Source organism: Canis aureus, chromosome 16 (genome assembly GCF_053574225.1).
Source record: "Canis aureus isolate CA01 chromosome 16, VMU_Caureus_v.1.0, whole genome shotgun sequence".
NCBI classification, from domain to species: domain Eukaryota; kingdom Metazoa; phylum Chordata; class Mammalia; order Carnivora; family Canidae; genus Canis; species Canis aureus.
The window spans coordinates 42905924-42918176 of record NC_135626.1 but is presented as its reverse complement, the minus strand read 5'-3'; the positions used below and the strand labels follow the sequence as shown (position 1 = coordinate 42918176).

At 54.6% G+C, this 12253-nt stretch overlaps 1 protein-coding gene across 1 annotated transcript; it reads right to left on the bottom strand.

The window, feature by feature from the left end:
• Positions 1–6289: 6289 nt before the first annotated feature.
• HEXIM2 (HEXIM P-TEFb complex subunit 2) lies at positions 6290–11716 on the bottom strand. Its single transcript, XM_077852385.1, is given in 4 exon segments — positions 6290–7317; positions 9728–9769; positions 9771–9821; positions 11498–11716. Coding segments are annotated over 4 exon segments (1107 nt in total). The 3' UTR covers positions 6290–6522.
• Positions 11717–12253: the final 537 nt, after the last annotated feature.

Genomic DNA, 12253 nt, shown 5'->3' with positions numbered 1-12253 from the left:
AGGAAAAAAGACCCTCTTTTTCAAAGGCCCAAGAGGGAATAACTGAGGCTGGGATTGAGAAACAAAGGGAGGCAGTGGTCCTAGCTAGAAGGACAGTGAGGCCTGGACCCACTGGGAAGATAGGGAGCAGGCCAGCCCAGCAGCTACAGGGCTGGTTCCAGACATGAAGGTATGGGAGCCTACAGCCCTGTGACCAGGTCCTCACACTGTGGCCAAGGAGTCTGAACTGGCTGACTGGGTGTGTGGAAGCCTAAGGAGAGTCTCAGGGAGGGAGGTGGAAGGAATAAGAGCCAGGAGAATTATGGGCCCGTGGAAACCCCTTTTTATTTTATTTTATTATTTTTAAAGATTTTATTTTTATTTCTTCATGAGAGACACAGAGAGAGGCAGAGACATAGGCAGAGGGAGAAGCAGGCTCCCTGCAGGGAGCCCAATGCAGAACTCGATCCCAGGACCCTGGGATCATGACCTGAGCCAAAGGCAGACACTCAACTACTGAGCCATCCAGGCATCCCTGGAGACCCTATTCCCTTCCTTGTCCCGGGAATGACAGGCTTTGGCTGAGGCAGGGTCTAGATGCCCCATACTGCTCATGATGTCTCCCTCACAACTTAATCTCCCTGGAAACTTCCTCTCAGAGCCACTGGGTTAAGGACAAAGCACAGTAGGGCACCCATCTTGGCTGTCCTGAGGTGGGAGGTAGCAGGTGCCTTGAGGGTTGATCTGGGCAGCCCATCTTGGATGGGGTCCAGAGAGGATCTCTGGGGCAGGTGGGCTCTGGAATGTTCATGCCCACAGGCAGCCGGGACACCATGGCCAACTGGGAACCAGCTGCTTACTCTGTCCCACTGCCAGGCAAGGCCTGTGCCGTCCCCTCACTTCTCTGGGCTCACAAAGGCCTTTCTGTTTGGGGGCAGGAGTGGACGTTCAGCAGTGGAAACATGGGTGAACTGAGTTCCAGGTGAAGGCCACAGTTAACATCTTATCTCGGGGAGAAGGAAGCCATGTTTCTCACTCCCACCTACCCTAAAGGCTCAAGCTCCAGGCAGCCCCTCGTAGCCCCCACAAAAGCAGTCATCCTAGGGAGGCCAGTAGAGAAGGCAAGGAGGAAATGCTCTCCAAAAGATAAGGGAAGGGGGTGGCCAGAGGAACTCCCAAGAACCACCTTGGAATGGAGCTCTTCATGCCTTGATTACACAATACCCTGCAAGTAGTAAAATTTATGGCTGCCTCCTTCTGAGAGCACTCCCATAGCACTTTGCTAAACCTTAACTTATTTTATGTCTTTGAAGACAGGAGAACACAGTGGTCAACAGCACAAACACAATCAGACGGAACTGGCTGCTAGCTTCTCAAATTCTCCAAGCCAAAGATGCCTCATCTCATGCATCTGACCTCAAAACCCACGGTAGTGATCACACTGTCCCCCAGCCACCTGCACTGCCTGGACCCCACGGGGAGGAGGAGCCAAGAGGATCAAGGAGGTGTGTTCTGTTTTTCAGGCCCGGCAGCTACTCCTAGACACAAGCCCCGTGGGCCAGGGATAGGAGCCTCCAGGGCCCCGATCCTGGACTGGCCTGAAGCACCGCCCCCATGCCCTTGAACAAAGGAGAGGAGGCCCCTGAGTTAGAAGCAGAGCTGGGATGGATCACAGGTTTTTTTTGTTTTGTTTTGTTTTTTAAGATTTTATTTATTTATGCATGAGAGATACAGATAGAGAGGCAGAGACATAAACAGAGGGAGAAGCAGGCTCCCTGCGGGGAGCCCAATGTGGGACCTGATCCCAGGACCCCCAGATCATGCCCTGAGCCAAAGGCAGATGCTCAACCACTGAGCCATCCAGATGCTCCTGGATCACAGGTCTCGAGCCTCCTGGTACAGTGCTCCCTCTACAAGAGGCCCTCAGGTCTTCCCAGGTCATTTCAGATCCAGGCCCCAGGAAACCCATCTTTCCCTCTTGGTTTTACCACCAGGATATCCAGAATAACTCAATCCATAAAAACAGAAGACAGATTAGTAGTTGCCTGGGCTAGAGAAAGGTGGCAGTGGGGAGTAGCTGCTTCATGGGGACAGGGATTTCCTTTTGGGGTGATAATGTTGGAACTAGATAGAGGTAGCAGTTGCACACATTGGGAATGTACTAAATGCCACTGGGTCGTTCACTTTAAAATGGTTAATTTTCTGTTATGTGAACTTTAGAAATAAGGGTACCTGGGGGTAGCCCGGGTGGCTCAGCAGTTTAGCGCCACCTTCAGTCCAGGTCCTGATCCTGGAGACTAGGGATTGAGTCCCATGTCGGGCTCCCTGCATGGAGCCTGCTTCTCCCTCTGCCTGTGTCTCTCTCTGCCTCTCTCTCTGTGTCTTTCACGGATAAATAAAATCTTAAAAAAAAAAAAAAAGTAAGAAATAAGGGTACCTGGAGCTAAGAGATTAAAGGAAGAATAGAGCAAATGCCAAGGGGGAGAGCGGGAAGGTGAAGGCAGGCTGAGGTACGGGGGGCATTGGAGAAACAGGGTGGCTTGAGGTGGGGGGATGGTAAGAGAAGGGTGGTCTGGAGGATGCAGCCTGTTGAGGCAGAATTTGAGCCTTGGACTTGGGGAGCCAACTGCCTGTAGGGGAAAGGGCGAGAACCAGGGAGAGGGAATTGGACAAGCACTAACCACCTTCGAGCCAAGCCTTTTGCTTCCTCTGAGTTTAGACTGGAAGCTCCTGGGGGAGGGGGCAGGGACCTCATCTTTTTAGCTGTTTTTAATTTTCAGAGCAGAGCTTCGTCACAGGTAGACGGTTCTTTTAAAAACCCTGGCGCCAATGGAATGATATTGAGCATGTTAAGCAGCAGGAAGATTATCCACCGCCCACATCAGAGAAGTGAGGATGGCACTGAGCTGAGTGTGCGTGTGTGTCACTCAGGGCAGCAGGGGGGCTGCCCGACTTCCGGGGGCTCAAAGGGCCTGCCCTTCACCTTTTGCACACCCAGAGTCTGGAGAGGGCAGCACCCACTGGGGTCTGGGGTGGGGGAAGGGATTGGGTGAGCACCATGGGCTCCTTTGTCAGACCCAGGAAGGAGAGTGGGGGCAGCCACAGGAAGTAGGGGAGGTGAGGAGTTCCCTCCGGAATCTATCCCCCCACTTCCCTCCCCTGCGCTTGCACAGCTCCTGCACATGCTCAGTGTGCCCACGAATTGGGTTGGCTGGGGGAGGGCACAGGCTGGCACCCCCACTTAAAGGGCCAGTGCCATCCTTGCTTATACCCAACAGGAGCAGTGGGAACTGGTCACCCTTTTCTCTCATACTCCTTACTTCACCACAGACCCCTCTTCTTCACTTGCTGCAGACTCTTCCTGTACCCTCAGGACATGGGAGTTTCCAGCTGAGGTGGAGGGAGTCCTTGATGGGGAAGAAAGGAGGATCTGGGCAAGGGGGCGAGGGTACACAGGGGTGGTGGGACTCTTCACTCCTGTGAAATACCTGCCTCTGTGGGCCTCTCTCTCCTGGCCCAGGTGACCAAGAAGATGCTGGAAGGCAAATGGGCATGAGGGAAGTAAGACACTGAACATTTGCTTTAGAAAGGCCTGAAGGGGAAAGGAGAGGGTGTCTAAGCCCAGCTCTCCCCAGCTGAGGGTGTGTGTGTGTTGGGGGCAGGGGAGGCAGGAGGGGTGTATGCTGTGACATTGGAGCTTCTGTCACTGTGGTAGGTTAGGGAGACCGGGCAGCCAGACAGGGAAAAGGCAGGAGGCAAAAGGAATCCACACCTGGCCACCACCTGTAGCTGAGCTGGCCCTCCCCAATACTGGAGGAGACACTCCAGCTCAGCCCCAGACTCTTGGGCACTGAGGTCAGGGAACCAGATGGAGGGAGGAGGTGACACTGACTCTTCCTCCCGGACCCCTCTTAGTGAAGACACTTTCCTCGCTTACACTCTTCTCCCTTTGTTTTCTTCTTGCCCCATCCTGTCCTCCACCATCCACCAGCCTTGGGAAAATTAATCCATCATGACGTGGCCCTGACCAAGAGCCCGTCAGAGTATGTGTGCCTGTGCGTGTGTCTCCGGGGTGAGGAGGGCCTGTGCGTGTGTCTCTGGGGTGAGGAGGGCCAGCTGGCAGTTTTCCCGTTTCCAGGCTCCTCAGCCTCTGAGCCAAGAAGGGCTGAGCTCCTCACCTGTCCCCTCCCCTGTATGCAGCCCTAGACGACTCAGGGACCTGCAGGCCCAAGCCACCTCCAGGCCACACCCCCGGCACCTCTCCCTCACACCACACCCCTCCCCCAATGCTCCAGCAACACCCTCAGGAATCTTCTCGCCCCTCCTAGTCACACACACACACACACACACACACACACACACACGCCTCTGGTAAACAACCTTCCTCCAACCAGGCCCAACCCTCTCCCTCTGGGCTCCCTTGCTCCCTGCTGAGGAATGCGCCAGCTGGGAGGCTGCCTGCGGCCTGCCTGCGCCTCACCCAGGGGCCTCTGCATCCCTGGCTAGCACCCCACAGGGGACGGCAGGCTAGGAATTCAGAAAGCCACTCCCTCTGTGAGCCTTGGATTTCCCATCTGCAAAGTGGAGACAATCATTCCTCTGGCCTTTCCTGAGCTGTTGAGGATCCAAGAGAAGAGGGCTAAAATCTCTGCAGAACCCCGCTGCCATCACCACCACCACCACCAGGACAGGAGATTCTGCTGCTTCTTGAAACTCATCCCTTCCTAGAATCTGTTCTTGCCTTGCTTCCTTGTTGAAGGCGCTGGCCTGGGTGTGGCAGGGCAGAAATGAAAGTTGTCCTGGCAACACACAGGGTTCGTCAACATTTCCATTCCCGCAGCTCAGCAGCCTGAGCCCTTCTCTTGCCCAATGTGGCCTGTCAAGATGAGCCTTCCTGGAATGGAAGCGAGGTTGGGCGGGCCAGGTCTCCGCCCCTCCCGGTGCACAGTGGCAGAGCAACACAAGCACACTGGCCAGTTGACTCACTTCCCCCTCCACCACTCCAGCCTGACACTTGCAACCAGCAAGGGCGCTGGAAGGGTGATTGAAGTGAGACCAGTGTCTGGAGAAGGATGGGTCTGAGCTCAATACCACTGGCGAGTTGGTGATTATCTGCATTATTCCAGCTGACTCAGTTTCTGTCATGCAGACAGGTGAGGGGCTCAGCTCAGAGGGAACTGACCACTCAGGTGATTAGGCTAAGAGAAGCAGGATGTGCAGCTGCACAGTGAGCACCGGGATAGCCAGGCCATGAGCTCTAAGGATCAGTTCACTTCACCTCCCTCACCTCTTGGGCTTTTTTTTCCATTAGGAGAAAACCTCCCTTAGGGTGCCTCAGTGGCTCAGTTGGTTAAGTGTTCCACTCTTGAGGTCTCCTCAGGTCATGGTCTCAGGGTCATGGGATTGAGCCCCCCCATCTGGGTCCCTGCTCAGCAAGGATTTGGCTTGAGCCTCTCCCTCTGCACCTCCTACTCATGAGTGTACATGTGCTCTCAAGTGCTCTCTCTCTCTCTCTCAAATAAATAAACAGATACAATTTTAGGGGCACCTGGGTGGCTCAGTGGTTGAGTGTCTGCCTTCCACCCAAGGTGTGATCCCAGGGTCCTGGGATCAAGCCTTGCAGCAGGCTCCCTGCAGACCTATGTCTCTGCCTCTCTGTGTCTCTCATGAATGAATGGATAGAATCTTTAAAAACAAAAACAAAATCTTAAAAAACAACAACCAAACAACAACAAAAAAAGAAAACTTCCCTTGAGTGCACACTTGTAAGTGCCCTTCTAGGAGGTAAGAGAGCCAAAAGTGATGACTAACCTCCTGCCCTACCACTGGCTTCGAGGTATTGGGGGAGGAGGCTGTCAAGAACAAGGAGACACAAGCTATCCAGACCACATCTGGCCTGGCCCTCCACACAATGGGGAGGATAGGGAGAATGCAGAGAACCTGGGTATAAACCCTGAACGAACCCCTCCCAAAAAGTCCTAGCCCTCTCTCCTCCAGGCAGACCCCCAGCTCCTCACAGCAATCTGTCTTAGGTCAATCATCTTAGGTCAAGGTCTGGCCCAACCTGGTGGTTCCTGAGCCCCCTCCTATCCCTCCTCTATAAAAACCTTCAGAGCAGCCCGATTATTCCAGGACACACACCAGAATTCAGGCATCCCCAAGGGATTGGTGGTTCCCCAATATAGACGTCTGCTGGCCTCCCAGGCTTGGAGTAAGGCAGGGCCTGGGACCCCAGTCCCAAGCCTCTCTGGGACACATATGCTTTAATTCTCAGAGCAACCCTAGTGAAATCAATCCTAACCACTCCCTGTAAGCTCATGAAAATCATTTAATTTGTGGAAAAAAAAAAAAAAAGAAGACATCAAAGAACAAATTATGGAAATGACGAATGGAAGGCTGAACCTATTTTAGCTGTTCTCAGGGGGCACAGGGGTGCTGGACATGGTTTTCATCTGTCACCCGCCTCCCTGAGCCCCAGCAGGCCTGAGCTTGTATGAAATGGGACCATTTCCTTGGATCAGCCCAGCTGAAGGGTGCCCTCCCCTAGGTGTCTGGCTCCCCCTTGCCGCGGCTGCCCTCCCGGTTCCACATGGCATTCTCCTGCCGCAGCCGTAGGTTCTCTGTCCTGAGCCTCTCGACCTCTGCAGCCAGCTCCTCCACCTGGCAGCAGGGCTGCTGGCTGGTGTACCCCCGCAGCTGCTTCAGCCTCCTGGTCTCCTCTTCTGCCTGTGACAGCCGCCTCTCCAGATCCAGGTAGTCTCGGACCAGCTCCTGCTTGCTGCGGCCCTGCAGACTCTCGGTGTGGTAACGCTCGTAGGCCTCAGAGAAGTCCCTCTGCTGGAACTCCCCATGAGCCCGGCCCTGCCCGTCACCTTCCCCTGCCTCGCTCTCCCCGCTGGAGCCTGGGTGGGAGGCCCCGTGGGGCACTTCCAGGTTGGGCTCTTCAGGATCCCGGTCATTCATCAGAAACTGGGTGGTGTTGTAGGGTGCCACAGGCTGGCCTTTGGCAAACATCTCCTCACGGATCCGGGAGGCCCTCTGGCTCTGCCTCTCATCCCGCTGCTGCTTCTCTGCCCAGCTCAGCTCCAGATAGGGGCGCCAGTGGCGTTTGCGTTTGGAAGGCCTCCTGCGGTGCTTCTTCCGGCCCAGCACAGCTTCCACAGAGCTGCCCCCTGGGCTCTGGGTCCGGGAGCCCCTGCTGTTCCAGCCTAGGCCCCTGCCAGCCCCAGGGGAATCTTCCTCCTCAGAGTGGCTCTCTATCCGGGGGGTCAGGGGCAGGGAACTACCAGGGTCATGAGGCTCAGGGGGTGTTTGGGGGCTCCCAGGAGCACCAGGGGTCTAAAGAGAGAGGACAAGATAAGAGTGAATCACAGACAGCCTGCCCCTGGCGCTGGAACCCTTCTGCCACCACCCAGCCTGAAGCTGACTTGGGGTCACTCTCTAGCCTCTCACCCTCTGCAACTATTTGTTGGTTTATGGGCTTATCTGTCTCCTGTCTGCCCCCTCAACCCTCCCCGAGTCATGAAAACAGCAGGAATTATGCCTGTGTATTTCACTCCGTAATTTCAGTGCCCTCAATAGTAGCTGTTCTGTGCCTCACATGGTAGGCATGCAATAAATACTGTTTGAATGAAGTAGGAGAAAGAGGAGACAGGATGGGAAGTGGCTCCTGCTGCATTTGCTTGATCAGCCCTCTTCCTAGAAAGATTGTCTTTCTGACAGAGTTGGCTTCCTGGGTAAGCAACCTGTGTCATCTCTCAGGGCCCCTCACTCCCACTCTGTCTGGAAAGACCCCATGCTTTGCTTAATGCTCCGATGTTTTCATCTTGAACTTCTCGACAAGTTTTGAATAAAGAACCTTTTGCCCTGAGCCCTACGAGAATTACGTAGCCAATCTTGCTTCCAGCTTTTATTGCATAGCTGACTCTTGAGGGCTTGGTACTGATATCACCTCTTCCGATGGGCCCTCCCTGACCACCCTATGTAAAGATCCCCCCCATCTCCCCTTCCCAGTGACACCATCATGTGACTCAGTTACCGTCCCACATCCCACGTAGTGTCTACCACATTACCGTTTACTGTCTTCTTTTTATAAGAATGTGTCTTGTCTGCCTAGCTCACCACTGTGTCCCTATGCGTGGCCCAAGGAAAGTGCTCAAAACCATGTTAAATGACATAAAGCCCATAAGAGAGGGGGATGCAAAAGACCTTGGGATACGAGACCACCCCTTTCTGTTGATCTAGGGTAAAGAAGATGGAGTGTTATTTATTCCAGGCAGAAGTTGGTATCACTCTTCAACATGAGTGGCAGGAAAGAGGCCCTCGCTAGGGAGAGGAAGGGTGAACCTCCAGTCTGCAGCCAAGAGAATTCTAGAACTTATCTAAGAGGTGGAAAGGATTCTGTCAAGACAGTGTGTGTGCAGAGCATCTGTTTATCTCTGTTGTGTGAGGGTGGGAGTACTCAGTGTGGGGGATGGGAATGAATTGCTCTATGTTTGTGGTTTAGGGAATTCTAATAATAACCGCTACCATGGGCATGCTGCTCTACAATGTACACCACAGTTCAGAAACATCTGAGTATAGGCCCATATAGGCATAGTGTGTGTACTCGGGGATGTACACAGCCCTGTAAGAGCTGGAGGCACGTTGTGTGTGTTTCAAAGGCCCTGAAGTTCTCGTCTTCATTTAGGATGGGATATGTTAGAGTGCATACAGAGTACGTGTGTATGTTGTCTGTTTGTGTTGTCTGTAGGTGTGTTGTACTGTTACTTCACCTACTGGGAGACTGTCAATCGAGAACAGGCCTTGTCTCCACCAGTGTCTTGAGTCAACTGAGACAGAGCTTCTACCCCACCCCAGAAGAGGCAAGGCCCCTAGCAGCACTGAGACAAAGTGGCTTGTGTATGCACATTCACCTCCCCCAGCCCTCAGCACATGGCTCGGCTTGTAATGATCCTTCCCCTCACCCATACCATCCCTGTCCCTCAGCCCCACATGCTGCCTTCCTCCTGAATGCCTTTCCCTTTACCATCATTCCCACTATGCAGATAAGCTGTGTGATCTGGGTGAGTCATCTGCCCTCTCTGAACTTCTAATCCTGACATATCATGAACTCCAAATTAAACAACTCTAGAAAACACTGGAAGTGGCTAGGGAGGGTGGGTCAGAGGCACTGAGTCCTCTCCTCACCTATAGGAACTTGTAAACTCGAGGGGCAGCTTGTAACGTGGGGGCAGCAAGAGAGAGCATGGGCAGAGTGGGTTTGGGTTCCTGTTGCCAGATCAGAAGGTGATGTTTCCTGAGAGCCTGATACAATCTGTCTTTCCCTTTCTCCTGGATGCTACGTGAACTCCAACCCCCATCCTAAATTATGAACCAAATGTTCTCTTTCCCCTGTGTCACACTTGGTTCTCAGCCTTGACAAAATGTAAGGCTGTGTTCTGGTGTCCGAAGGCCCTAATTTTAAACCCGGGATCTTTTGTTTGCTGGCTGTATGATTCTAGAGAAGGTATGTCAACTCTGATAACCTTAGCTTATTTGAAATGGAAATAGTAACTCCTACCTTGAAGGGCTGCTAGGATTTCACAACAGCACAGATTTGGCATCCTGGCATACTGCCCACCGCACAGTAGGGACTCAGTTAGATCTGGTTTTCCAGATCTGCCAACACAGCTGAGACAAGTGGCCAGGATCCCAGTTGGCAGGCTCCATGTCGGGGCACTCAGGTGGGTGGGAAGGTGGGGCTTACCTTGGCCTCCTCCAGGGCTGCTGGTGACTCTGTATTAGTTGGTCTGGTTCGGAGTAGCCACCTTCTTCTGCTCCAAATCTTTCAGCAGATGCTTCTAACTAATGACACCTGCCTTAAATAACAGAAAGCTAAGTCTTAAAGGAGAATTTTCAGGAAGACTGGCTGCCTGGCAATTATTCACTAAGGCAGCGGCAGCCATTTTGTAGCACCAGACCTGCACACCTTCATTATCCAATGCAGGTCCTAAAGCCTCCACACCCTGGGGTTCACACCTCCAGCCAGCAAGGGGCCATCTTCCCAGTCCTATTCCTCGGGCCCCAGGGCCAGAGCTTCCATCCTATGCTGTTCTTCTGGAAGTCACTGAGGCCCAGGCTGGCAGCTGGGAAGCTAGTCCTGAGCCTTGTTCCCCCAACAACCAAAGAGGAAAAGGTCGCTGCCCAGGGAGGCAAAGATACAGCAGTGACCTGGAGGCGCTCGACCTGGAGAGGCTGGCAGCGGAGTCGGGCAGTGGCTGAACAGGAAAATATGTAGCAGGCTTTACAAGGGGGCCTTTCCTCACAGCCTCCAGAGGTCCCACTCTTGACAGCACCCCACCCCCACCCCCCACTCCCAGCCCCCTCAGGCTGGCCTCCAAAAGTCAGCACCTCCAGAAACACAGTTGTGGCTTGGGCCGAGCCTGGGGCTGAAGACTTATCATCTCCTGGGCCTGGCCTGCCTCCCCCCTCTTCCTCTCAGGACGAGAAACAGAGGAAAGGGGAAAAAGTCTTCACACTACATGCAGCTGGAAGGGAAGCCCAACTGGAATAAGGATGGATTCCTTGGAAGAGGGGAAGTGGTCCGAGAAAGATTTTGCAAAGGCGGAACTGACCTATTTGCTGTCAAGGATTATGCACACGACTATATCTGTGTGTCTTTCTGTGCGACCGACCGCCTGTCTGTGCAGTTCCCAGTGCCTCAGCCCTACCTCTTGCTGCAGTTGCAGCAGCTCTGGTCAAGCCGCTCAGGCACTAAGGTTGGGGGTGGGGGGAGGGGGACAGCCTGGCAGCGCGGCGCCTGCTGGGGATTGTAGTTCTTGTAGCTTGGGAAGCCGGCTGATGATCCTGTCACGTCTACGGAGACACCGAGAACTCCAAAACCCATCTACCCTTGCGCGAGCGGCGTCCCGCGCTCACCGATGCCTTCTATGATTGGCCAACTCGTCTGCCAATATTTTCACTTTCGTCAACGATTAGCTGTGCGGAAGCACAACAGGACCCGCCTTCCGAGATCAATTAAAGAGTTCATTGATGGCGTTAATCTTTACGGGGCAGAAAATAGATCCGGCTGAGAGGGGGCGGGGCTGCGGGTGCGGAGGGATCCTCGGCCCTAGAGGAAGGCGACGAGAAGGATCGGTGGCCGCCGCCGCCATTTTGGGCTGGGAGGAGGCAGCGGAGGGACTCGCTGCGCAGTGAGAGCACCCCATGGGGGGTGGTCCGGGCGCGGGGAGAGGCCGGGCCGAGTGGGCTGCCTGAAGTGGTGGCGCCGGGAGACGGCGGGGAGTGGGACCGGGGGCCGGGGGGGTGAAGGTTGGAGTCTCCCCGGCCGGGCCCGGTCCTCAAACCGTCCCGGCAGCCCCGCAGCCTCGCTTCTCACAGAGGGCGGGGTTTTGGGCAATTACCGCGTGTTCCCCGAGACCCCAGCTGGGGAGAGACCGGGTGAAGCGACTCCCCTCTGCCCTTTCCGCGGGGGGCGCAGATCCTGAGGCCGAGCTTTGCCAACTTGTCTCCCCACCCCCATGCGGCCTGGGTATGGCGGCGGGGCCCGGCGTGGCGGGGCCCCCGCTCCGACGGGCGAGGTGGGGGCGACGCCAGGTTCCAAAGGCTGGCGCCGAGGGGGAGGGCGGAGGTCCCAGCTCTGGCCGCGCGTCCTTCTGGCGTGGCGGGCGGCTGGAGGCCCCGAGGGCGGAGAGCGGGGTGCGCCCACCATCTTCCCCCAGTACACCAAGGCCATCCCGCGGTCCCGGCTTCTTCCTGCAGTGGCAACCACTAATTCCCCCTGGAGCTAGATAGACGGAGGCCCGTGGAAGCCTTCACGAGCCCAATGCCTGGAAATCTGAGCGCTCTTGCCCTCAAGATTTCTTCCCAGCCCCGATTCTCGGAAGGACCCGACCTTGCACTCCCCTGCCCAGTTTGGGAAACTCCGAAAATGTGCTGTTCCACTTCTCTCGAAAGTGTACACCAAAGAGGGGTTGGGTTTTTGCTCTTTTCAGGGTTGGGGCACACAAAATAACCGAGGGGCCACGGCTCTGGGAATAAAAGTGGAGTGTGGGCCCGTTTTTGGATGCTTCAGGAACATCTGTTTGCGTTTTGAAATCTGAGCCGTGACTTTGACCAAAACTTTTGGAGAAATGGCTGCCCTCCTAAAGAAAAAAAACGAACTAATTCCAACGTAATCTTTGTAAGACTACAGATTCCTTCCAGTTTAAGGAACTTTTCTCCTAAAAACTAAACAAAAAATGGGGAGTATTTTTGCCACTGGTGCATTGTT